The sequence below is a fragment of the Phaeodactylum tricornutum genome, chromosome 3 (genome assembly GCF_000150955.2).
Source record: "Phaeodactylum tricornutum CCAP 1055/1 chromosome 3, complete sequence".
Classification (NCBI taxonomy): domain Eukaryota; phylum Bacillariophyta; class Bacillariophyceae; order Surirellales; family Neidiaceae; genus Phaeodactylum; species Phaeodactylum tricornutum.
In genome coordinates, this window is record NC_011671.1 from 725538 (window position 1) to 750987 (window position 25450).

Here is a 25450-nt window from a genome sequence, read left to right on the forward strand (position 1 = left end):
TTTCAGTTAACGAAACGCAGAGAACCCTGCTTTACAGATATTCAGACCTATCTCTTCACAACACGATATGCGACACAGATCGTGGTGGTGCTTCCGCTCCGTTTTCGAAATAAAATACGAAAACAAACAAGGTGACGGCCAACTAGTAATGTAAAGTAAGCTTCAAGTAGCGCTACCCAACGGAAGCAAGGACGATCTTGCGCACGCCTCAAAATTCAGCCTTTCCCTACCGACAAAACTGTCGATAACAATAAAGCCTACTCGGTTGGATTGAAAAATAGAATACGGAATCAGGAAGGGGTCAGAATTGAACTATCGTGAGATACATTTTTTACTGGATAGTACTATTTCCCATAGATGCAAGTTCGGAGTGAATGGAACCGCAACGATTGGATAAACAATATGTCTCACTGTAGATGGTCTACTTTGAAACTCCCTCTATTCTACACCGACGGTAAATCTAATCTGAACTATTAGTGACGTCCAGATTGCATCATGTTTCTTTCTCACTATCAGCATGAAAATTAAATGCTTTACATAAACGATTCTCATTCGTTGGACCCCTTTGATAGTTTTAAAATAGTGAAAACAAATACAGAGACCAGGATTTTGTTTTCAATACTCGTTTGTTTGAAAAAAATGCTATTCGTCTCTTGTTGCGAGGCGCGAGCGAACGATGATCCGCATATAAGTTGCCTGTGAATTAATTGGTGAACGTGTTCGCGACGACACACGTTGGTGTCATATTGAATTCACTCTCTAACGAAAAACCCGGATGCTGACGTTGAACAAACCAATAAGAACACGAAGCGTCACCAAAGGCTGTCGAAGCGCAGCTGCCACATGCCTCATTTTTCTCGACAGAAGATACCTATCACATCCCTGATCGCCGAATCCAGGAAGGAGAACGAACTGGATGTCAACAATCAGGATTGCTATCAAGTCAGGTATAAATTGCTGGAGTTTATGATCCGAAGCCGTTTCTATAAAATTTCTCGAACGCTTTATCTTGGACCCGAACTCATCCTTCCGCCTTAATCCCTCAGCTTTTCACCCGAGGGTATGAAAAACGTTCTCTTGACCACTTCTCTTCTTTGGCAGTCTGTCTCAGCCTTTGTTCCATCCTTAAAGCCTTTCTTTGGAACCTTGCAAGCTGTGCCTTTGTGCATTGCGCCCCTTCACCTGAGCGCCATAACGCATGAGCCCTCTTTAAAGGATCAGAATCCTTTGCCACCACTGACTCCGAGCGAATTTGTGGAATATATGTTAATGTCTTTGCGCTCTGGCAAGGGTTATCAAATGCTCTTGGACTTTTCCACACATGGTTGGCGCTCCAAGATATATGATGCGGTCGGTGCTCCAGCTTCGGCTGATGAGCGTTCTGTCCGCTCGGCATTGAAGGTGGCCATGACTAAGCCCCATAATCAATTTGCAATTCTTGTTGAAGGGGAGGACTTCGAAATATCATTCCCCAGCGATCCAGTAGATTACGACGACGGGACGTGTTGGGTGGAGTGTCGCCTTCGGGCATCCGATGATGAGCTTTTGGTTGCCATGGGCTGTCAATTACAGCAACGACAAACGGATGGCGCTTGGCTGATTTCCTCTATTGACTGGCAAGATTTTCGCGAGCCGTTTTATCCTGGAGTCGGTCGGGAAGAGTGGACGCGACTGTTTTAAAGTCGGTAAAGGATGTAGATATGCTTTATGCATTCACTGCCGTATACTACATCATTCATTGCGTTTGTATTGCAATACAGCAATAGAATATCTGCTATCGATTTTTTGCGTCGGTATAAGCTGCTTGTAGCCTTTATGTAAAACATTTTCTTTAGCTCCTGTGAGGTGACCAGTTACAATTCACCGCGTCGAATCGCTTCATCCTGCTTCTTTCTTTGCATTGACACATTCTCATAGCTGTGTTAGCTGAACAAATAGCTTTCGCAGGCGAGGGCAACCATATTTTCAAGGTGGGTCAGATTTTGCTTGGCCAGGCTTCTAACAGTAAGACAAAATATGTCAGATCACAGGTCGCTGACTGTCAATTTCACATGGCAGGCAAGAATAATCCTCTTCACTGTCAAGTCAGTAAACAAAACGAAGGTAGACGAGCATGTGGAAATTGCTTACATAAGTGTAAAAGTGACTCGTTTTTTTGCTCTTTTCTACAGTAATAACAAAGCCATCGTCTTCATGTCAGTTTGTCGCTTTCGACTCGCTCATTTCTCGACGGTATATCAATGATGTCACAGTCAGTTCCAAATATTCTTTTCAGATTGTCAATATTAATTATACTCTTGTTTCGAAGCCCGTCTTCACGTCTAATCAGAAAATAGGGCAGGAATACATAAACGATATGTTGACTCTAGTAAAGTACTGTACTGGTTTATCAGAGGGTCACATAGGCTGGTCACAGTCATCATTTTAACCAGACGGTCAGTAGTCTCGATACACTTTGAGCCAACAAACAGAAAAGTTGGTTGGGCCATGTGGCAATCCCCTATGCTTCAGCGTGTGTTCTTTGGCCAGCTTTCGAGACAATAAGCAACCCTTGCATCAGTGATGCCTAAAACATGGTGAAAATATCTGTAATTCTCGTCCGGGCTGGTGAGGATGTCAATGAAGTAGCTCCGGCTCAGGAGGCTCCGAGGAAAGATCTTCCTAGGATGCAGCAGCTCTACCAACCTTCACTTGGGATGTTGGAAAATATTTCCAGTAAGATAGACCCAGAGCTTACCGTAGAAGGCTTTCGGCAAGCTGAGGGGGCGTTCAGAGCCATTGCGAAAGTGTTTGATACCACTAATGATATACGGAAATTTGGATACTTTTCTGCACCTTTCAAGCGCTGTGTGTCGTCGGCGATGATGATCTCGGTAGCGGGGTTCGAGCCAAAAGAATGGTCCAATTGGGGCTTGACAACGCCCGAGACGGCAGGAGCACCTACAGGTATTCCAATTGTAGTCATGGACGGGTTGGCCGATTGTAACGAGCAAGTGACGCAGCTTGGAGGCCTCGAGCCAACATTGAAAGCTGGTTTGCTTCTCTGCGCGGCCCAGTCCTGGAACAAAGCCTACAAGAAGGACCCAATCATGGGCGAGATCCAAAAATGGAAGAATATAACAAAAGAAAGAATCCAGATATGGCAAGATGAACCTTTACAAGCATGTGAAGCAAGTCAAAGATTTGTCGCTGATACGCAATACCTTCGATTCGAGGATGTTGACGACCCATACTCTCTGAAGCCAATGAGTCTCAAAATCAACATTCCAACAGACCCAATCCAGCCAAAACAATATATGCAGCCCCCTAGACAGGGCATGTTCGATACAAAAAAGAAAGATGATCCTCCGCCTGTCGGGCAGGCAACCTTGGATCTAGCTGTACAAACTGGACGAAAAGCCGGCTGCGATACTTTGATCTTCGTTGTCACATCCGAAATGATTCGTGACTTATGCGAACGTTGCGGTCAAGAAGTCTCTTTACCGATGGCTGGAGATATTGCGTCCTTTGTGGCTAAACCTAAGAGTGATTGCGTTTCTTGGAAATTTCACGCTCTAACGCAGTCGAATTCTTTCTTGACTAGTTCCATCCCACGTTTTTCCGGTCCAATCGAGCCCTCCGTTGAAATGCCCCCGGATTTCGCCACGGCTATGGAAGCGGTTGGCGAAGAGCAGTGGGGCAACTTTCCTCCACCTCCCCCAGAAAATATTTCGAAGAACTACCCGAAGGATATTCCTGCCTTTGGGCAATGTCTTGAGCTCCCAGCACCGAAGGCTAAATGGTCGTACCAGCATCAACAGAAAAAACACCGTGAGAAAGCGCCAGAAACGGAAAAGTAGGTAAAATACCAAGACTACATAAAATAGTCAGTAGCTGCTTTCTAGAGCGTGTGATGCTTACATTATGTTGGCGCTCTATGCAGACACCTTTTAACCAAGCCGCTCGTTGGTCTCACGTGACCTAATTCTCCGTGACTGATAGAAACACTACCAAGTTCTGTTCGTAGTCCTCAGAATCAACTGCATCTCGAGCCCTTGCCGGTGAAGACTCAGTTCACAAAGCGATTAGAAATCCTTTCACCGTAACAGCAAGTGCTGATGAGAGTCGATTTGGGTATTTGCGAATGATGCGAAGTTTGAAACCATGTCTCCTTTCAATGCACAGGTTTTCCAACGCTTCAAATCATTTTCCGTAAATCGAAGAGTACTGTCGTCAACACTTATTGCAGCTTTTTTCCTGACTATAACGTCCTTCCAGCATTCGGATGAGAACGCGCTCCTAGAGGGTACAGAGAAGGAAAAATCAGAGGGCAAGCATTCAAAAAAAGATGACTCCATTTATGACATGACAGTAGATTTGACTGAAAAAGCTGAAGACGCGTGGAAAAGAATTCTGACGGACGATTCAACTTCTTCCACATCAAAATCGGTCCATGACGCCGATCAAAAAAAAACTGTGGCCCTACGGCCAGCTGCAGTAGGCAATAAGCTTATGGCGATGTTCGAAGCAGCTGAAAATTCAATTGGATTCACTGAAGAAACAAAAAGCGGCCCTGAGAAGCAGCATAAGGAAAAGCCATCGTTCTCGGCCATGGCAAAGGACTTTTTAGGTCTCATTGCAGGAGGTGACAGCAAACAAGACTATCTGAAAGATATCGTAGAGAAAGCTAGGCAACCATCGGACGAAGGCGAAGTTGTCGACACACACTCGTTTCAATCTCTCTTCCGAATGCTGGATAATTACAAGGATCACATAGAAAGCGTTGCCGAGAAGTACATGGGCTCCCTCGATTTTTCCCACCTTTCACCTAGTGCTTTGTTCTACTACTTGGAGGGCCAGGATGAAGTTAAAAATCCAAGCTGGAAGCGCCGGATGCACCGCTTCTATCCCGGAATTAACATCAAAGAGGTTGAGGACCTGAACAACATCCTGAGCTTAGCGTATCTCTCATACGCAGACAGTGTTGAAGATATTCGTGAAGGTCTTCACAGGCAACAGGAACCCTACGAGCTTGTATACGCGGAGGTTCGAAGCGAGCCAGGAAAGCCCGCCAATTTTGTGGCGGTCAAGCGAGATCAATCCTCCTTTAATCCCTTTTTGGAAGTCTTGATTGTTATCCGTGGGACAAAATCAGTTGCAGATGCCTTGACAGGCCTACTTTGCGACGAGGTAGAGTACAGAGGTGGTAAAGCGCATTCGTTCATTTTGGGTAGCGGCCAGCATATAGCTGATACCCATACAGGTCTTTTGGAGGAGCTTCTTGAGAAATCCGGTAAGTTCAACATCAAGCTAACGTTGACTGGGCACTCTCTAGGAGCTGGTGCAGCAGCTATCGCAGGGATGGAACTCAGAGATCATCCCAAGTTCGATGTGAATGTGATTGGCTTTGGTTGCCCGGCTTTACTCAGCAAGAAATTGGCTGAACAAGCTTCCTACATTTTGACGGTTATAAACGATTGCGATATAGTACCTCGCCTGAGTGGCATCCATTTGGCCAACTTGCTATTGGATATTATGGAGTTTGACTGGGTACCCTTTGCAAAACGTGATATAGATCATGCGATTGAAGAGTTGGCACGCCGCCAGCCAGTCTTATTTACCAAAGACGTCACTCAGCATATCCGTGGTGTGGTGGAGCCACTGCTGGACGATCTTCCGATCGAGCAGAACCCGGTCGAACGGATTAAGCCGGAGTTGTATCCTCCGGGTCGTTGCGTTCACCTGTATAGAGACGGGAGCGGTATTTCAGGGAATATCGTGCCCAATGTTTTCTTTTCCGAAATCGATGTGTCTCGCACCATGATAGAGGATCACCTTTATCACAGTGGTTACGAGAAGGTGTTCCTTGAGCTTATGCGCTCCCACAAAGACGACCATCACTTCCGTTTTGATTCCACAAAGAGTGAATAAGTTTATGTGCAATTTCATTTCTTACATTCCCAGGTTCTTTTGAACACCAAGCTCGCACGCGGAGTGGTGTCGGTTTTGTCGTCCGCCTTTTTCACTGTATGCTGAAACTGTGACTGGCACTCTCCAAACATGTACGTCAAATCTCCGTGCATGACAACAAAATTGTGTGGCTGCAAAGTAGAAGAGGACATGGCACGGAACGCAAATCGCCGCGATGCCCCCACACTAACTACCGCGGTGTCGTAGTCCCATAGAGTCCCTTGGTCTGGATCGATATGGTACCGCATCCCACTACAGCCATCCGTATAGAGATTTAAAAGACATCCATTGTAGTACTGATTTGTACGAGCTTGCACGACATCGCGCACTTGAACAACTAGTGGTGACCAGTCGCTCCGAGGCATCGCCTTGCCACTATAAGTGAATGGCGCCACGCCAGTATCTCCTTCCCAAGCGGTTTGTCGGCGTTCTGAAACTACTTTGTTCGAAGTCGTGCGAATATCATCTACCCTGAAATGTACCTGTGAAGTCAGTCGATCTACGGAAAGGCTTTCCAATCCAGCAAGACAACCAGGTATGATGGCGAATGGCAAATTGAGATCGGCATAGGCCTGATCGAGCGCGGTGGGTGAGGGTGCCGATGACTGAAGTGTAAGAACATCAAAAGCCCACTTGACACCGGAAGTGTGGTGTGGTTCTAGTTGCGAGACAATATCCGATGAATCGTTCCAAAAATTAAAAAGCCGTTCGTAAGTGGAGTTTGGTGAGTATGGAGAAATGCGCGAAAAAGTAGAACAAGCTTTCGTTGCTTCGACAATAGATTCACAATTTGATGACGGGTCGGAATCGAGGAGACTCTCGATGATGGCATTCAGAGTCTTCGTTGATGATTCATCCGCCACGAAAGCTCGGTCTTGGTTATCCAAAGAAATCACAAGCTTAGAAAGACGAACGAGAACGAGGCTCGCTAGGCTGCCGTCGGGATCGATACTCCGCGAGACACGTGCACCGACCCGGTCGAGCAAGTCGGTCGGAGTGAGACACCTTTGCAGCTCGGCAAGGAGCTGCGACCGCGTGGCTGTCGGGGAAAACCCATCGGCCGGCGTAACCCCTAACAAAGCACTGGCCGCAAAAACCAGTCCTGATCGCAAGTAAAGAAGTTTTCCCATGGTCGGTCTAGTCTCTGTTTTGGGCGTAAGGTCGAGAATCAAGCGTAGATTGTACTCTATAAAACCTTGGAATCTGGAATGTAACTTAACGCGATGTAGTGAACTTGTTGCATCGGTCGTTTCGGATTCCCCGTCTGTCTGCTTCCACTTATGTTGGAGGGGTTGGAGGAGGGCAAAGTCAGTTGTTACTAACCGTAAGGTCGAACGAAGCACAGCCACCATGAGTGACTTTGACGATCATTTGCATATTTTTACGAGAAAATCCACTAACTGTAAAGGGGATGGGAAAAGGTGAAAAACTCCCTAAAGGGGACAGAACGTGCTCAGTTAATGTAAGTAACATCATTTGGCGCTCGTATATTATTAAGTATTCAAACTATTTAGACTAAACGCCAAAAATTTGTGCCGGATGCCAACAGTTGCCGAAAGCTACCGGAAGCAGCTAACAGAAAACAATGCAGCTGAGCAAATGAATAGTGTCATTCAAGATATACGGCATCAGCCAATCCTTGATCTACTTGTTGGTCTCTCCAGATGGAGAATTGGAAAAAGTTTCGAGCGCAGGGAGATGTCCAAGAAATGGATTGAATTGGGGTGTACATCAAAAGCATGGAATTTGCCATGCAACGTCCTAGTTTTGTTACTATGGCAATGCAATATGCTCAGAACAAAGCAAAAGTGTATACATGTAGCTTTTAATAAATCTACATCCTTTACTACAACATTTTTTTTCGAATTCCGGTGCCCAAAGCTAAAAAACTTTTTAAGCCTCTGCATTTGTATCCATCTTCAGTTTTCGGAGCAAACCAGATGCCACTGTCAACAACGTTGTCATCTCTACCGTCCCTAGCACAATGCCTGGGGTATCAACAAAATTATTCTCGGCTTTTGCGACGACTTTCGGCGCAATCCTTACAAACTGTCTTGATGGCACGGGTGCAATGACATGCGGTTCGCCGTACAACCGATTCTGTGTGCTTTGCGCATCCCACATCCGTGGATTGTCCGCATGCTAATACAGCAGCAATATGGTCAAGCGCAAACACCGCTCCGAATCTGGCGTTGGGCCTCCAAGGTTGTCAGCAAGTCCCAAATTGCCACCATCAAATCATCCTCCGCTCAACCCAAAGCCTCGATTCCCCACAGTGGATACTCGGAATGAACCCATCCCAGTTTTACTTTAGCCACAGCCATTTTGACGGCAGTGGATTTGGCAACATCAGTAACGCCAGTGTCAGCTTTCTCAAGGACCACAACGAGCAAGACTTGGTGGACCAGAACTCTCTCGAAATGGCCGTCTTCCGCCGATTCTGATTGGCGGCCAACACTTCCGGGGCGGGACAAATGGAAGAGGAAGCCGCTCGGCATCGGGAACAGATTCTGACCTTTCGCCAGCAACGCAACATTTCTCCGACGACCGCCACAACGTTGTCTGATGAATGACTGCAAGGTACATTGATTGTTTGGCACCCCCCATGGTTGCACTCTTTCCGACGACGACGAGTACAATTGCGTCAATGTGCTGACTACACCACCAACGGCATCAAGACCAGGGACAGGTACAAGACCAAGAAGGATGACAACAATGACACCAACAAGACTCCACCTCCATCCAAATCCTAGTCAAATTGTTTGTCGCCCTTTGACAAGGACTCGGTGACGCAAGAACCAGCAGAAACGCCCTGCGATGAAAACGCTTCCGTTACGACTCCGTCGACGGTCCAGGACCAACCAATCCAAAGTAGCTACCGTTGCAGCCTTCCAGATCATTGTCTGAAGTTCCCAAAGAGGTTTCTACCAAAACAAACGTGTTTCCTTTGCGGTGGCAGGTGGGTGAGATCTCTCATTGGAGACCCTGCAATAAATATCTTGCAGGAAAACGTCGGCATCCGGCACAAATTCATGGCGTTTGGTTTGAATATATGGAATACTTAATGATATACAAGCGCCAAATAATGCTACTTAGAAAATTGATCTGTGGTTTGACAGAGAACACATGCCATTGTCGTTCGCTTTGTTACAAAACACAAATTTATTTTGACTGACTGTGAATCCGTAGCGATATCGCCATTGACTCGTATATGAAATTTATCTTATTTCGATACCGGTTTCCATAGACCATTTTTATGCTGGAACGGTTTTTACAACATTTATTGCCCGCCTTTTTTCAAACTTCATCTTCGCAGTCAAACATTGGGAAGTGTGTGAACTGTAACATATTAAAGCTACTATTTTCGTGGGGGGACAGAGGCCGCACGTTGTCTTTGGGACAGACGTACGATCGACATTCTGTAAAGACAAACCCAACAGTAAGTAGCGCAAAGTACCGCATGAATTCAAAGAAAAACAAACAGAAGCCCAACAAAATTGTGTTCGCAACTCATCGCTCTCACTATAATCAAACGTGCGCTGTCCGAATGCAACGACTTCTTCAATTCGAGCTCGTCCATTTCTGGGGCTACTCTCACGATGTCAGAGCAGCATGCTCATGAAAGTTATCCGCTCCTGCCACGGCAAGGGAGCCTAGCGTCGGTTCCCCTTTTTCAAGAACGACCCGTACCCGACGCTCAGCCTGATGCCGCAATCCCTTTGAACGAACGTCATTCTGTTCTAGAAGTCATTGCCGAAAATGTGGAAGGCTTTGTAGAGGGAGCTCACGATGCTGCAGTGGATATCCTTGAATCAGCTCAGGAATACGCTGGAGACATCAAAGATGCTTTTGTAGAGGCTGCTGTCGACACCAAAGAAACTCTGGTTAGTATAGTAGAAGATGCGAGCGAGGCCGTTGCGGAGGAGTTCCAAGAAGTTGCTGACGCTTTCATTGAAGAGCTCGAGGACGCCGACGAAGAGATGGACAAAACTTTCTTGCTTGAAATGACTCTGACCAGAAATCTTTCCATTCTACCGGCTGACATGGTAGATTCAGCCGCTATGGTTCCCTCAATGATTCCGTTTCCAAATCCGGACTGTCAGGCTGAGGACGAGGAAACGGGGGAGGGAGACGAAGAAACTTTAAAAGACGAAGACAATGAAATCGAAAAGGCTCCAATGAGTGCATATTTTCTGTTGGCGTCGGCCGTAATATCACTGTCATCGATCGGCCCCTTACTGGACCTACAAAATGATGTTAGCGGAACGATGAAGATTTACTGGCGAACAACGGCAACAGCATTGCTTCTTCTACCGTTCGCCGTGAGTTCCATTTGTCGCGAAGGCTTCCCGCGACTGAGTTGGCCACAATGGGTTGTGTTGTTGATGACTTCCGGAAGCTACGCCGCTATGTGTGTCTTCTTTGTTTGGGCATTAGATTATACTGCCGTAGGAAATGCGGTGATTTTCAGCAATTCCCAGGCTCTAATCTTACTGGTTGGGAAGGCATTTATTGGAGAAGCCGTTTCGTTGCTTGAAGGCTCAGGAGCCCTAGTTGCCTTTTCGGGAGCAATAATGTGCTCTAAGGATTCCTCCGACACAACTCCCGAAGACCCGGGAGGTTTTACGACAGTGCTAGGCGATTGTTTCGCCATTTCGTCGGCATTCTCCGGTGTAGTATACCTCGTCCTTGCCAAAACCGTTAGGACAAGCATGGATCTTTACGTTTTCATGTTTTTCATTATGTTTATCGGGTCGCTACAGACTTTACTGTTCCTTTTCATCGCTCGAGAGCCGTATAGCATTGATCGCGACCCAAATACCGGAGTCTTTGGTTGGACAGCGTTCGAACAAGACCGCCTTCCTCTGGAATTGTTCATGGTGGTAATTTGCAATCTGTTCGGAGCGATGGGATACGTCCGTGCTATGCACTATTTCGACAACCTTGTGATATCGGTCGCCGCTCTGATGGAGCCCGTCGTTGCAGAGTTCCTGGCTTTTACGTTTGGAGTGGGTTTTCTACCCGGCTGGTTAGGGTGGTTAGGGAACTTTTTGGTCGTGTGTGGCACTTTCGCAGTAGTATACCAGCCGCCTGGAAAAAACTCGGTACCAGTCTGTCACTAGAGTGACTTACTTACAACTAGCTATTAGAGGCGAGGCGTTGATATTTTTATTTTGCTATGCTTCTAGCATATCCTTAACTTATGTGGCGGAATCAATTACATTGGTCGCTTGCCGTTTTTGACTGTCTCCGTTGTCAAAGCTAGGGAGTAGACGGTCTCAAAAACCATCCTTCAGAGGGTCTGCTAGTATCTTTGAGAAGGCCAAACTTGACGAGGCCTTAGGTAAATCAAAAAGATTTCATCAATATTCGGTTTGTTCCACTTTGAATCGAAAGTGGGGGTCACCTTTCTCCTGCCGCATGAGGTCCAGAAAGACCTGCTCGTATCCGCTATCAAAAAAGTGATCTTTAAACATGCGCCGAGTTACATCGATTTCACAAAAAAAAGAGTTCGGAACGTAACGGCCTGATATTCGGTAGCCATCGTGGTAGAAATGAATGCATTTTCCTGGCGGGACAAGAATGGGTTGAATCCGCTCTCCGTCACTACACAATTTAGATCTCGGACCGCTATCAGCTGATTCAATCAAAGGCTGAAGCATTTCCTGCAGCTTTTCGATAACTCCTTCTTGAAAGATAAAGGGTTGTCTCCGGTGAAGCTCATTCAGGACTTGAAGGGCATCACGTTTGGCGCTGGGGACCCAATCGTATTCTGTGATGTTGAGCAGAACATTGGCAACAGTAACTGGATTTGCACGAGGGACCACGTCGGAGTCGTTGACGACGGTAACATACCAAGAAGTATACTCTGCCAGCTCTTGGGTCACAAGAGAAGGACAGCCAAACCCAACTCCTTCTACATTGATATCAGGGTGCGCGTTAAGCTCCATGCCAGCTATTGCTGCAGCACCAGCTCCCAGGGAGTGCCCAACAAGAGTCAGCTTCAGTTTACTCTTACCTGATTTGGCTAACAGATCTGCGAATAGCTGTGTATGTTTTTCGGCAATATACTGTCCGCTAGCAAGCATGAAGGAATGCGCCTTTCCCTCGTTGTACTCAACGATATCACAGCAAAGATCCGTAACGACGTCGGCTACTGTCTTGGTCCCTCTGACAACCAAAATAGCTTCAAGCTCTCCGCCTCGGAAGGGCTGGTTTCGTTTTAGAGCAATGAAGTGGCCTGGTTTTCCTGGTTCGCTTTCAACTTCTGCATAGACCAGCTCGTAAGGCATCTTGAAAAGACGTAGTCCTTCACGAATTTCATCGCAGGAATCTGCATAGCTAAGACGCGCCAGCGCTAAGTCGTTGTTGAGATTCTTTACCATATTTAAGTCGACCTCAGGGCAAAAGCGGTGCTGCCTCCTTTTCCAGCTCGGTGTCTTGATGGAGTCTTCTTTTTCTATGTAGTAAAAAAGTGAGGCTGGCCGGAAACGGCTGAAATCAACGGTATCCAGCACATATTTTGCCATGACTTCTGTGATCAGACCTTTGTAGTTTTGAATCATTTCAATGATAATATCGAATCTTTTAGAATCTTCTTTATCGTCTTGGTTTGTACTGTCACGAACGCGTTCGATGATGTCGTTCACCGTGACATCGCTGTGAAAACCGCCGGAAATCAGTCCCATGAGATTCTGCCCGATGCCATGAAAGTCCACGTTGCCGAACGCGTCTTCAAGATGAGAACTATCCGTATTGTGTTTCAGCGCATCCCAAAATTCTGTTATTCTTCCCTCTTCGTTTGTTTCTCGGTTGACTACTGAGTCATTTATCGTCTCGTCATTTCGTACAATTTGCTTCCAGAAATCGACTGGATCAAACTCTGAGGTAGTCTTCTCCCATTGCGCTCTTATATCAAACAACGATGACTCCTGCTGTATATTCAGCTTTTGCGGTCCGCCATGTTCTTCCGTATCAGTTTTTTTATGTGTCCGTAGCGTCAAAGTGCGAAACGAACCTGCGTGCGAGCGCTGAATAAAGCTCCCGGCGATATTATCCAACAGAGTAAGAAAGAGGAGCAAGCAGAACCTCATGCCAGCATTTCTACGGGTTCTGATTAGAATCGCTGATTTCGATGTGATCTGCGTTGTTACCGGATATCACATGCATGGCCACCTACAAACTGAAATGTTAGCGATAGCAAGCGATGCAAACCCGGCCTCGGAGTGTGGATTTTCGGCACTGAGCCCCTTGTGATTTTCGATGCAACCGTAAAAAAGCGGATGTGAAGCGACGGAACAGAAAAGAAGTTTTCGGGCCAAAGTGCGCGCAGGCTTTTGTGGAATACGGCAGCTTCGGCCCGTAGCACGAAAATGGAGGGAGAATCTCGCATTCTAGTCAGAACCAAAAACATTCGGAGAAGATCGTGCAGGTGCGAGAGCGTTTCGCAATCAGACCAGAAAAATCGATTTCGATCGATTTTCGATGTGTTCGCTTTTTATGTTCAGGAACGAAAACGGCTAACTTTTTCACTTGTGAAGTTTGGATACGAGCGTCACCATCGTAAAATTTATATATAGTATACTTTAGCCAAGATCAATGATGAGCCACAAATGAATTTGTGGTCGATTTGTTAAATATATCGAAATGTCGACCTTTTCCTTCAATAGGGACGGTTCCTACATAATAAAGATCGAAATAATGACCGTCGACAAGTACGAAAATGATATTGGTTTTGGTCAAATTTCATCAGAATTTGTTGAGATGGAGGAGTATCGTTGATTTGCAGTAGCAATGTACTGTATCGATTCGATAAGAAATCGATCAAAGCAACGTCCCCGCTATCACTTTGTCAACGAAAGCATGCAAATCAGAAATTGCCTGCTACATCATCTACCCATATTTTCAAAATTTTCATTTTCCTATTACCAAATTGCCGTGCACTTTACACAGGATTCTGACAATAAAACCATGTCTTTTCCTTCAATCGAACTTGAGACCCGACAAAGCAAACAGCGGGTCACGAGGGCGGCAAAGACGAATGAAGTCAATTCCAACGCCCCTATATTCTTGCGGGTAAGCGAATGAAGGGAGTAACCATGTCCACAACCTTCCAATCACTCAATGATTCTCAATTCGCTGATACAGAAAACGTTCACTATGATCGATAGTTGCGATCCCTACGTTGCGGCATGGTAAGTCTGGTAACAGCAAATATTGAAGACTTCATTATTTGAATCTGCCATGGGTGTGGATTCGGCAAAAGGAGTTTCTACCAACCCGCGACCGCTTGTCTGTAGATTGCAAGCTACGATTTGCTCGATATATGTGTGTGATGAAAACCAGTGTTAGCGCAGACGCCAACAATATTTCTGCCTAACTGGAATTCCAAAACGCAGCGTGATCTGGGACGCAATTTTCTTCCAAAGAAATCTCAGAAAATGTTTGTGGAGAAAGTTTTCACCGACAAGATCACGTACAGTCAGTCCCTAAACCTTACTCTTTCATCTTTTCAAAAATAGGAGCGACGATGGATACACTTTTGTGGTCAAAGACACTGAGAAGTTTGCTTCGGAGGTCATCCCGGAGTTTTTCAAGCACAATAACTTCTCATCATTTGTTCGCCAGCTCAATTTCTACGGTTTCCGAAAAATCAAGTCTGATCCCCTTCGCATAAAGGATGCCGAAACAAATGAGGAATCGAGGTTCTGGAAGTTCCGTCACGAAAAGTTCCAGCGAGGGCGTCCCGACCTTCTCGGAGAAATTCGGAAGTCGAATCATAATGAATCTGCGGATAAACGTGAAGTGGAACACCTCAAGAACGAGGTTGACCATCTTAGGAGCAAACTTGCCACAATGTCCAGTGACCTGGAGCAGCTCACGGGTGTTGTGGGTACACTTATGAAAAACTGTCAACTACATGATATTGACTCGAAGAAGCGCAAGATTACGCAAGGCCCTGATCCAGTCCTTAGTTGGCATAAAATGGAACACGGCACTCCCGACCTTTCTTCCTTGGAACCAATGCCCGTGGGTTCCCTGTCATATGAAGCTGCACTTTTCGAGGATCTCGCAAAGGATCCCACGATCGATCCGTTTGCCAGTGCCATACATAATTCTGAACAATGCGAATACTTTCCTCGTTCGGTTTCCTTGGAGGGACACGAGTCACAGGACGATGAGGCGATGGCTTCTCTTCTTGCTCTCGACCCAGTTGACGAAATTAAAATCTTACAGAATCCTGATAGTTCGGGTATCGGGGTGGAGTTATCTGAAGCTATCAAGCCGGCTGCAACAGGAACTGACCCACATCTTATTGAGAAGCTTCAAATATCCCTGGGAAATCTACCGAAGGATATGCAAGAGCTGTTTGTCGACCGCGTGGTTTCCTTTGCAGCAAATCCGGAATGCTTCCAGCGGCAGATCGACGCAATGACCTCGTTGGCTACTTCTGCGGCCGACGAAGCCCAACGGCGCTTAATTGCCGCAGGGAAGAGCCCGAGCGACCCCAAGTGTGTTCCTTTGGCTTCAGCAGTATTGGGGGCTTACCTTACTCGATTTGCGACGCTTCCTGCGTCCGATCTGCAGTCTATGGAAGCCTCCAGCCATGTGCCGTGCTCGGGTTCTCCTTTCACACACATTTGAGGAGCTCTTTACCATACCACGTTCGACATTTGGGCAGTTTCCCCCCTAATCCCCTATGAAATCGAGTTCGCAAATTTGGAAAAGTGGACCCTGGATTATTTGGTGAAGTCAAGATTCAGTTGGGGAAAGAGAATAAAGGCAATGCCAACTTTGCATTCTTTACCTAACCCTAACCCCAAACATCTCGTTACTACAAATACACAACATCGAAGAAATTAGATTAATGAATATCGACGTTACACGCGTTTGAAACCCAACCAAAGCGTATAGCTTTCTCATCAATCCTCATTTACCTGGCATGTCGGGTTTTCTACTCTTACAATTGATAGCAATTACAAAATGGAGAAGGGTGAAATACAAGGGTAATGAGCTTCCTGGAGGTTGCGAACTCGAAAACCTAGTAGTGCTGCACAAACAGGGTTTTATATTTCACGAATTGACAGTGAGAAGTCCACTCACAAACGCAATTTTTGCAGCAAGAATGAACATGAACAATACGATGGCTCCCATCATCTATCAAGATGTCAAATTGAATCGAAAGAGGTCCGGTAAAGGCCACAAAAAGAAGGAGCTGTGCACCAACGCGCCAATCTTTTTGAGGGTACGTTCAGATGATAGTCGCTGTCATGGTGTGATGAATGATGAATGGTGTTCGTTGTGAAACATTTCTGTAGAATCGTCCGTTGTTGCTTGAAACTTCATAGCCATTGTCACCAACTCAAGTTGCACGCCTATCACCGCCAAGAATGGGGAAATGTTCATGACCGTGAGCAGAAATCGGCAGGTTATGCAAGTATTGTGTTTGATTCCTTCTAGAGGCAGTTGCCTTTAAATTTTCGTGAAGAACTTTCCTGACATTTGCATCCATCTCGTATCTCCCCTTGTAACAGAAAACATACACAATGATAGATACCTGTGATTACTCTATTGCTTCATGGTAAGTGACTGCCGCAGATTCCCATGGTCTTCGCCGTTGGGAAAAATCGTTCGTTCGCCGAGCACAATTCTACGGCGGCTACTCCGTAGAAAACATACTGATCTGGGTTGAACAAATTGTTCGCCGTTAGTGTCATTGGGACATTCGGCTCAGGCGGATGAGAATCCTTCGCCATGGTTTTTTTTTACTGTTCTTGGATGGTGGCCGACGGTCCAGTTCTAGGATCGGCAATCCCGAAGCTGTTGTTGGTAACTGAATAGCTCTCAACTACGTTTACACATTTTCCTTATCAGGAGCGATGACGGTTTTACGTTTGTTGTGAAAGACACCGATAAGTTTGCTTTGGAAGTCATCCCTGAGTTCTTCAAACACAACAATTTCTCGTCATTTGTTCGCCAATTGAATTTTTATGGCTTCCGGAAAATCAAGTCGGACCCTCTTCGAATCAAGGAGGCTGAAATGAGTGAAGAATCAAAGTTCTGGAAATTCCGTCATGAAAAGTTCCAGCGTGGGCGTCCTGATCTTCTCGGGGAGATACGCAAGTCCAATCACAACGAGTCTGCCGATAAGCAAGAGGTCGAGCATCTGAAGGGGGAGGTTGATCAACTCAGAGCGCATCTTTCTGTGATGAATCGCGAAATTGACAAACTTACAAATGTAGTTGGTAGTCTTATGACGAATCACCAGATTCAGCAAAATTACGCATATGACTCGAAGAAGCGCAAGCTTGTAGATGGTCCGGATGCAGTCATATCGAACCTAGGAGGTGAAGGAGATGTTTCGGATTCTTTTCTGTTGGCTCCGTTGCCTGTTGAGTCGCAGTCCAGTAGGGCGGCGACGATGATAAGTGACCTTGTGAAGGATCCGAACATTGATCCTTTTGCGAGTGAGATCCAGCCTGCGCTCAATCAGCCAGATACATACGCAGAGTCAAGAAAGGGCCCTAATTTCACCTCGCAAGATGAAGAAATGCTAGCTTCTCTTTTTGCTCTTGATCACAATGATGACATCGATGTGCTGGGGCATAGCGCGCCAGCAGCCACGGTGTCCGGGGAAACGGGTGGCTCAAATAGCCCGGCAGCAAATCACGCTGACGCGCAGCTTGTAGAAAAGCTTCGTGCTTCGCTTGGCAATCTTCCGAAAGACATGCAAAGACTTTTAGTCGACCGAATTGTGAAGAGTATCGAAAGTCCCGATCAATTTCAGAAGCAGATTGACGCAATGACTTCTTTGGCGGCAACTGCGGCCAGTGAAGCACAAAGACGCCTGTTGTCGTCGGGAAAGCCCCAGACGGATCCGAAGAGTGTTCCGCTGGCATCCGCTGTTTTAGGGGCCTATCTTTCAGGACTTTCTTCCGTCCCCGATTCTAGTGAGCAGCACGCGAGAGCTTCGCCTGACATTGCTCCTGTCGCTGAGAATTCATTGATGCTGCATTGAAGTACAGACAGGCAATCTTACCCAGCGAGCCTTCGATTTGGCCAGTGGTGGTATACGTAGTCGTAGCGTTGTGGAGACATGGCATGGTTCGTTCGTCTGAATTGCATTTATATCGCAGGACACGACAGGTTGGATAATGTGTTTGCGCGCACAAAATGACTTGTCTCGACCAAGCACGAGGACTCAGTGCTTGAACTCGTGAAGTGGGTACCTACCTTGAACATGTGATATCTTCACCCAGAAACATTCTTTGCATACACGTTGTAGCTTTTAATTTTCTCGAATGGATTTTTATTGTAGACTATAGTGTTTTGTCGTCCGTTTTCATGGTCTACAAAGAAAAAGGGTCAACGGTTTAATTATTCCCAGAGATAGTATACAAAAGAAGCCTAGGGCCCGACGATCTCCTTAGCTGTAAGTTTGACGCACGAACCAGCAAAGCGCCCTCGATGCGGCGGCAACAATCAACAAAAGCACGATTCAGAGTTCGTTCGTGCCGATGTCGTGCTCGGTCGTAAAAGTAGACACAAACACAGTATACGGGTCCAAGTTGATGGTGGCGTGCCACCATTAGTCTGGAAAGTATATGATGTCACCGGGGTTCACTATTTGCAGTAGGGAAACGGATGCAACGAGATATGTATCACGTGTCATTGAGATTGAATGTTATATCCCGAAACATTGGTGGACGCATTGCACGGGTACTTACGGGAACATTCGTACGGCCGGGCAGATGCCGCAGCGTAGACGTACTCCATCCATTGTCGACTGCTCTGATCCTTATCGTGCACTGGTTTGCGGTATGGCGGATAGAGAATCCAGTGTTTGCGACCGTGTACGGCTTCGGAAAAGCCTGGTCCGTGAACGTGCCACTGGACTCCGGACCCACGGTTGCCAATGCCGAACGAGAGTGCCACCCATTCGTCCGTACAAGTTCGACAGGGCGGTAACTCGTAGTCTTTCAGCAACGTTTTCCATTCTGTGGAACACAGTAGGTAGAGGACGAATACTGTATAAGGAATGGAACAGGATTGGCCGGCCGAAGAATGAATCAAAGCCTACGTACCGTCCGAGTAGGTTTCACCAAACAGGTACCAGCTTTCGTTAGAAGGTCGATCCGGAAAGGTCTCACCCTTAGCGACCGTCTCGTTCAAGTACGTCTTTAGAGCAACCGTTCGCCGATGTTCCGACAGGGAGTTGGAACTGGATAACGTTACCAGAAAGTTTGGCTCAAAATTTTGCGGAAGGGCTTGGAGGAGGGTACGTTGTCTAAAGTAAGCGTTCCGTCCAGGGACGGATGCGTCGGGAACGAGAATCAAAGGTTCATGGTGTAAAGGTGGCACACCGTCCGGTCCAAAGCGCTGATAAAGATCTGTAAACGAAAGACGGACGATGTTGCAGGGATGGTCGTCAGCGGGATTCCAGTTCCACCCGAATGAGCGCCCTACGACAAGGATCAGTACGGTCGACCAAGCATAACGACGCGTCGCGGCCTTCATTGTGCCCCGGAATACGAGAAAGGGTTCTGCCAGTGCGCAAGTGATGGAAGCGTAAAGATTCAGTGTTTTGAGGAATCACTGACGGGCAACCGAGCAGTGGACTGGTGGCACTGCTATCGCTGTAGAGGGGAGGGTTTGAGACGGTCGGAACGTCAACGTTCTCCAGACGCGGGCGAGTTCACGAGTGGACGAATGCAGCGTCGATAGCAGCTCTTTTGAACCAGCGAGATTGGCCATTGCTTCACCAAGGAACCGTTCCGAACAACTTTTTGGCGAGAGCGAAAAGGAAGGGGCCCAAAGCAAATCACTATCTTGGATCTGTTTTGATGGATTTACAGTGCCGCAATACCAAAAATGCAATTTTCTTTTTTGCACCGTTGGTGGAAAATGATTGTCGTCACGACCAATCTACAATTTCCAGATGGAATGTGACGTCACAAAAATGTGAAGTGTACCGACCTCTTTCGGCGACTGGAAGACGGCAACACAAATTTCTCGGGTTCGCATACCGGGGGGCAACATGACGATTCTCTACCGTTCCGTCGCACTGGCTGTCCTGGCCGCTTCGGTTGCGATCAATCCGTTGACGGATGGCTTTGCAACTCCGAGACCCGTGCTGCTGTACCGAATACCTCGTGGCGAGGCCGCTGTTGGAAGGACCCGCCGCTCTTGGTTGAGAGCCAACCCCGTGGATCCCACCGGCGTCGTCCCCGGCGAAAACGATGGAAACAGCGCGACTCCCCGAGAGCGATCGATTCTCCAGATACTCGACGAAGCGGGGCAGAGTTTGAAACCGAAAGCTGCTAAAGCTAATGAAAAAGCCAATGTTGCGGGGAAGAAAGGCAAAAAACTTTTATACATTCTGCAAACGTGCTTTCTGTATACTCTGTTTATTTTCTACCGGGCATATCGGGGAGTATTTGTGATTGTACCAGCCGTCTTTCGGGAAGTCTACCGAAAAATGCAGAATACCGTGGACAATCCCTTTGATCCGACACCGACCGGCAGTGAGTCTTCTGATAGGGACCCTCAGACGGGGAAGGTTCGCTGGCGGACTCGAATTACAGTCAGTCTCTTGGCGAGCGTTGTCACGGTGAGTTACGTTCTGTCGGGGGCGTTGCGGGTACTGGCGAAGCTCCTACGGACCATGACAACCACTAGTGACGTATCAGGGTCGTTCGCTGCTGCCGCCGACGAACAAGAAAAGAATGAATTTCAAATTGCGCGATTGGGTAAGGACAACGCTCGCAAAGCGGTCAACGGTGATGGGCACGACGACACCCCCTCGTCGCCCTTGCCAGAGGATGACTTGGCACCGTAAGAACTAGGATTTTGAATACTTATGATGTAGTGTAAAAGTACCTAGTTTGACGAAAGCGCTCTGGTTTAACTTTACTGACAGTGAATGACCGCGAAGCACATCAATAGCGATTTTATGTTGATCCGTCGAACAAAGCGACCTGTCTTATCAGTTGAAGGATCCATCGCAGTTTCCGCAGTATCGATTTTTTGACGGAAAAGATGTTTTCCGGGAACACACACTTTCCTTATTCGAGATTTGGCAACTGTTCCAACGTCTATTCGCACAGGAAAACTCGCTGTAACGACAGCTGATCGTCTCCTTCGGGCAGTAACCGCATTTCATTCGATCTCGGGGGAATGTATTCATGTAAAATAGGCAACCGCCGGTGCCTGGCTTACATAGACAAACTGGGACACCTATACCTGCTCTGTCGTCGAGACACACAACAAAGCCGTCGTCCCCTCTGCAAGGAACATAGTTCTCCGTATCGTCGCATTGAATGTAGTCGACCGGTTTGCGTGAAGGAATGCTCGTTGGCGGCAAGGTCGGAGGGGAGGTAGGAGCAGCAGTAGGCTTGTTTGTTGGTGGGCGAGTAGGCCTTTCCGTCGGGAAAATTGTGGGTGAGACCGTCTGGCTGGACCGTCGGTAAAAGTGTTGGTATCGCCGTTGGCTCCTCGGTCGGCGACAAAGTAGGTCTCTCCGTAGGTGATGGCGTTGGTGCCGAGGTCGGTCGCTTTGTCGGAGCCAACGTTGGAAATCCAGTAGGCTGGTACGTCGGAAAAGGAGTTGGTGGCGCTGTGGGATCGGCTGTGGGAGCCACTGTCGGTTGCCTGGTCGGGGAAAGCGATGGAGCTACTGTAGGGCTGTTTGTTGGCGGCACAATTGGCGGTAAACTGGGCTCAATAGTCGGAGACAATGTTGGCTGATCTGTAGGAGACAACGTTAGAGATGATGTCGGGCCCGACGTTGGATTGAGCGTCGGTAATGTCGTAACCTGGTCGGTAGGAGGCAAAGTTGGGAATAGTGTTGGATCAGATGTCGACGAAAAAATGGATTTTGTTGTCGGACCCTGCGTTGGAAATTTTGTGGGCGCTTCCGTTACAGACTCGGTAGAAGTGTCCGTCGGGAACACGGTTGGCGGCATGGTAAGCAAGATTGTAGGATTTCCGGTAGGATTGAGTGTGGCCTGCCTTGCCGGAGACACGGTGGGAGTATATGTTGACGACGACAATGGAAACTGTGTGGGTTGGTATGCCACCGGAGAAGACGATGGTAGTCCTCTAGGAGGTATTGTTTCAGATACTGTAGGCAGAAACGTCGGCAATAAGACTGGGGAGAGAGTCGGCCGAGACACTGGTGAGGAGCTCGAAACTTCTATCGGGACATTTGATGATTTTGGAGGTGGCGGTGATGCAGGCTGATCCGTCGCAAAAGTGGAAGGAAGGCTGGTCGGTTCTGCAGTTGAGGGGTCCGCTGGTTCTCTGGTCTGCCCTGTGGTTGAAAGCGATGTTGGAGCGATAGTAGGGAACCCTGGGAATATGTTTGCTGGTGCATTTGTGAGCTGATTCGTCGGATTCCTACTCGGGTTATCCCCTTGGGCAGAAGGAAAAGCTGTGGAACCTTGCGGCGGAGAACTGCTCTGTGGATCCATGGGCACAAGAGACAAAACATTCGGTGGTTGCATGCTTGGATTCCTAGACGGCACCATCTCGGGTATAGTAGATGGTGATTCGGTCATCGGAGCGTCGCTTTCTGTTTCCAACCGGGGAGCCGTCGTCCGCAACGACGGTGCCGCCGTTGGTGGCAGCAGCAATGATGTAATAGGGGCGGTAGTTGGTGTAGTGTTTGGAAAAGCTCCTGGAGGTAAACTGGCTATATCACTTGGATTTGTGGACGGCGCAGCTACGGGGTCGAAACTAGAAAGCCCCGGTTGAGGTATGAACGGGCTGGAACTTGACAGTGCAGTGGGTAGATTTACCGATATTGGGCTCGCATTCTCGCCAGGCGCCTGAGTTATCTCTTGGGTAGGACCAAATGATTCGGTGGGGATTCTCGTCTCGATAGACGGGAGCATCGAGTCTTCAATTGGAACATTGGTCAAACTATTGCTCGGAAAGAAAGGAGACTCAACGGGTTGTATCGATGATTCCATAAGACTTGGAGGGGAGGACATGTTCGTCGTTGACACTCCGGTTGGAGCGGCAGTAGGGACTTTTGTGGGAAAAGGCGCTGAGACGCCGGAAGGAGAAGGTGTGATGCCCGCGATCGGAACAGGGGTAGGAGAAACAACAGGAATGAAGGTAGGTGCCTCCAAAGAGATGTCGGTGGGTGTCAACGTGAGACCAGGACTCGATATTGGTGCGCTTGACGGCATGAGATCCAACGGTGACGACGTTATTTGCGAAGAAGTACTCGAAGATGGTTCCATAATAGATACTGATTGCAAAAGTGTTGGTGTCCCGGTCGTACTTCGAGTCGGCCCAGTCGACGATGGCGTCCTGCTTGCAACTAGAACCGAGCTTGGCAAACTGGTCAGAGAGACTTCTTGTTGGATGGGTGCAGAAGTCGGGGGCGTGAGAAAATTTATCGCCTCAAAGTATGCTTGCCGCTCCATATCGAACAACCTGACTTGTGAGATCTGATTTTCTGTCGATATGTCAGGATCGCAAACCTGCAGAGCTTTGCAACCACTGACGATGGCATCCAAAACAGCTTCAATCAACGCCAACGACTCTGGGCTCTGGAGACTTCGAACCCATGCGTCGCCAAAATCTTGCGATGACGCAAACATTTTAGGCTGCGAGCGGTGTTTCATGATTCCCAGCAAACTTCTCGCCAAGCCCTCATCCGTGGTTGGGTCCGACTCGAGCGATTCGAGCTCGGTAGAATCCAAAAACATCGGCTCTCTCTTCCAGCATCCAACGCAATGAACCTCTGTGTTGAACTGACATCGCGTCACCTCACCAAACACTGTATTCACACGTTCACAACACTGGTCTTCACTATTGCATGAGACTACTGTCTCCACAATCAGTCGTTTATACTCCCCGGTACAATTTCCCATTACGCTATGGTAAGCCTCCGTGAAAAGATCCTCCATCAAGCCAGCTTCGTCGAAGGAGAGGGTGTCATTCATTCCCAGAAAATCTATATCCATACGCCCCGGCAACACGTCGAATTCGGCAATGCCCGGACAATAGCGTACAGCTTCCGCTGCGCTCCGGGACTCCCGAGACGACACCGTTACTCCAGTCGTGACGGCAGCTGCCGTAACAGCCACGACAGTGGCGGCGACAACAGTAGTACTTGACGCACCACTTGAAGCCGCGGCCGCGGCCGCTGCAGCGGGATTGGCCGCCGCACCGGCGCCTGCTGCAACAGAATTAGCGGCGTTTTGTGAAGCCGCCACAGCCATAGTTTGTAACGCTTGCTGCATTCTATAAGCGACAAACAGGGGAAGGAAATGTAAGAAATCTGAAAAAAATCTATGAGGATGCAAGGAGGAAATCTATATCGCAGGTACGTACTGTGCAACGTTCGCGGCACCTCCCCCTGCGGCGGTGCCGCCAACTCCCCCTCCGCTTGTAGCGGCAGCGGCTGCACCTCCTGCTCCCCCGCCTCCTCCGGCAGCGGCAATAGCAGAAGTCCCTCCTCCAGCGGCAGCACCGCCGGCTCCTCCACCGCCTGCACCTCCAGCAATTCCTCCGGCACCCTTGAACAGTGCGACCGCTGCGACCAAATCATCCTCGTCGACAGGACTATCCGTCTGGAGCGCTTTTAACCCCAAAGACATTGCCCCTATGAACGTCCCAGCAATTGCTGCAATCTTCCAGTGATGCGACTTTTCAATCGGTTTTTCTTCCTCTTCTTGTTCTTTCTCCTTTGTATCTAAGAGCCCCGTTGCTTCGGATATAGAACGCTCCGAACCCTCTTCCGTATGTTCTGTGTTTTCGCGATCAGTGGCTTCTATTATATTCGGCGCGTCGGCATCCTCGCCATCCGCACTGTCTAAAGTTGCGTTTCTGACTGCTGGAGATGCTTCGTCCACAAGATGATTCGATACAGCGGCAACCGCAACATTCCCATTAACGCTGGTGATGTTGCTCGTATTCCCAGCATGTCGGCGCCGTCGATATGTCCGTTGGATCAGAGCTGCTGCGCGGTCAGTATCAAATCCACCCGCAGTTCCAGTCGTTGTTTTGTCCGCCTCGTCCCTTAAAAATTTGAGGAGCCAACAAGTAAGTCCGCTAGCCCTGTCTAGGATATTGATGTATCTGAAACTTACGTCAGGTCGGCGGATAAACTGCAAGAAGTGCTGCTGTTCCGTGATACTAAGTCCTCTTCTATTGATGAGGACTCATAGTCCGAAAGGTCGTAGATGCAATTCCTATTCATGGGATTTGCACTTAAAGGTTAGACTGGTCCTCCGGACTGTTTGTTCAAGCTTGCCGCAATTCTCAAGCAGGTCGAAATGGCAGTCGTATGTAAGTTGTATAGAGGAGCCTACTCTAGAGGTTGTTGCTGACAGGTGCCGTTTTGGCCGCTCTTAGACAGACAAATCTGTATAAGATCGCGGAGTATATATACATGACCATGATGAGTGGTTGGTAGGAACTCACAGTAAACACTCTTGGAATCCTATCGGTTATAATTATCCGTATAAACCGAGATCGATAGGGG

The 25450-nt window shown here is 47.9% G+C and overlaps 9 protein-coding genes across 9 annotated transcripts; 4 read left to right on the forward strand and 5 right to left on the reverse strand.

The window, feature by feature from the left end:
• Positions 1-961: 961 nt before the first annotated feature.
• On the forward strand, positions 962-1843 carry PHATR_44024 (predicted protein). The gene has a single exon (XM_002186082.1). The coding sequence runs from the start codon at positions 1063-1065 to the stop codon at positions 1678-1680; it is 618 nt and encodes a 205-aa protein (XP_002186118.1). The 5' UTR covers positions 962-1062; the 3' UTR covers positions 1681-1843.
• Positions 1844-4070: 2227 nt separating this feature from the next.
• PHATR_44026 (predicted protein) lies at positions 4071-7079 on the reverse strand (the record flags this gene model as incomplete). The annotated part of the gene is made up of 1 exon (XM_002186369.1): positions 4071-7079. The coding sequence occupies one exon, from the start codon at positions 7077-7079 to the stop codon at positions 5925-5927; it is 1155 nt and encodes a 384-aa protein (XP_002186405.1). The 3' UTR covers positions 4071-5924.
• Positions 7080-9485: 2406 nt separating this feature from the next.
• PHATR_44027 (predicted protein) lies at positions 9486-10992 on the forward strand (the record flags this gene model as incomplete). The annotated part of the gene is made up of 2 exons (XM_002186083.1): positions 9486-10958; positions 10984-10992. Exons 1-2 carry the CDS (start codon positions 9549-9551, stop codon positions 10990-10992), a joined length of 1419 nt encoding a protein of 472 aa, XP_002186119.1. The 5' UTR covers positions 9486-9548.
• Positions 10993-11097: 105 nt separating this feature from the next.
• On the reverse strand, positions 11098-13435 carry PHATR_44028 (predicted protein). The gene has a single exon (XM_002186370.1). It carries the CDS (start codon positions 13041-13043, stop codon positions 11313-11315), a length of 1731 nt encoding a protein of 576 aa, XP_002186406.1. The 5' UTR covers positions 13044-13435; the 3' UTR covers positions 11098-11312.
• Positions 13436-13794: 359 nt separating this feature from the next.
• On the forward strand, positions 13795-15594 carry PHATR_44029 (predicted protein; the record flags this gene model as incomplete). The annotated part of the gene is made up of 3 exons (XM_002186084.1): positions 13795-14025; positions 14098-14144; positions 14472-15594. The coding sequence occupies exons 1-3, from the start codon at positions 13813-13815 to the stop codon at positions 15592-15594; spliced, it is 1383 nt and encodes a 460-aa protein (XP_002186120.1). The 5' UTR covers positions 13795-13812.
• Positions 15595-16081: 487 nt separating this feature from the next.
• PHATR_33380 (predicted protein) lies at positions 16082-17968 on the forward strand (the record flags this gene model as incomplete). The annotated part of the gene is made up of 4 exons (XM_002186085.1): positions 16082-16195; positions 16504-16531; positions 16662-16746; positions 16825-17968. 4 exons carry the CDS (start codon positions 16082-16084, stop codon positions 17966-17968), a joined length of 1371 nt encoding a protein of 456 aa, XP_002186121.1.
• Positions 17969-18618: 650 nt separating this feature from the next.
• Positions 18619-19595, reverse strand: PHATR_44031 (predicted protein; the record flags this gene model as incomplete). Its single annotated transcript, XM_002186371.1, has 2 exons — positions 19035-19595; positions 18619-18947 (listed from the first exon to the last, which is right to left on the reverse strand). Exons 1-2 carry the CDS (start codon positions 19465-19467, stop codon positions 18619-18621), a joined length of 762 nt encoding a protein of 253 aa, XP_002186407.1. The 5' UTR covers positions 19468-19595.
• Positions 19596-21449: 1854 nt separating this feature from the next.
• Positions 21450-21653, reverse strand: PHATR_10286 (predicted protein; the record flags this gene model as incomplete). Its single annotated transcript, XM_002186372.1, has 1 exon — positions 21450-21653. A coding segment is annotated over one exon (204 nt), but the record flags the coding sequence as incomplete, so codon positions are not given.
• Positions 21654-23353: 1700 nt separating this feature from the next.
• PHATR_33383 (predicted protein) lies at positions 23354-25165 on the reverse strand (the record flags this gene model as incomplete). Its single annotated transcript, XM_002186373.1, has 4 exons — positions 23354-23416; positions 23466-24207; positions 24298-25023; positions 25056-25165. 4 exons carry the CDS (start codon positions 25163-25165, stop codon positions 23354-23356), a joined length of 1641 nt encoding a protein of 546 aa, XP_002186409.1.
• Between the last annotated feature and the right edge of the window lie 285 nt (positions 25166-25450).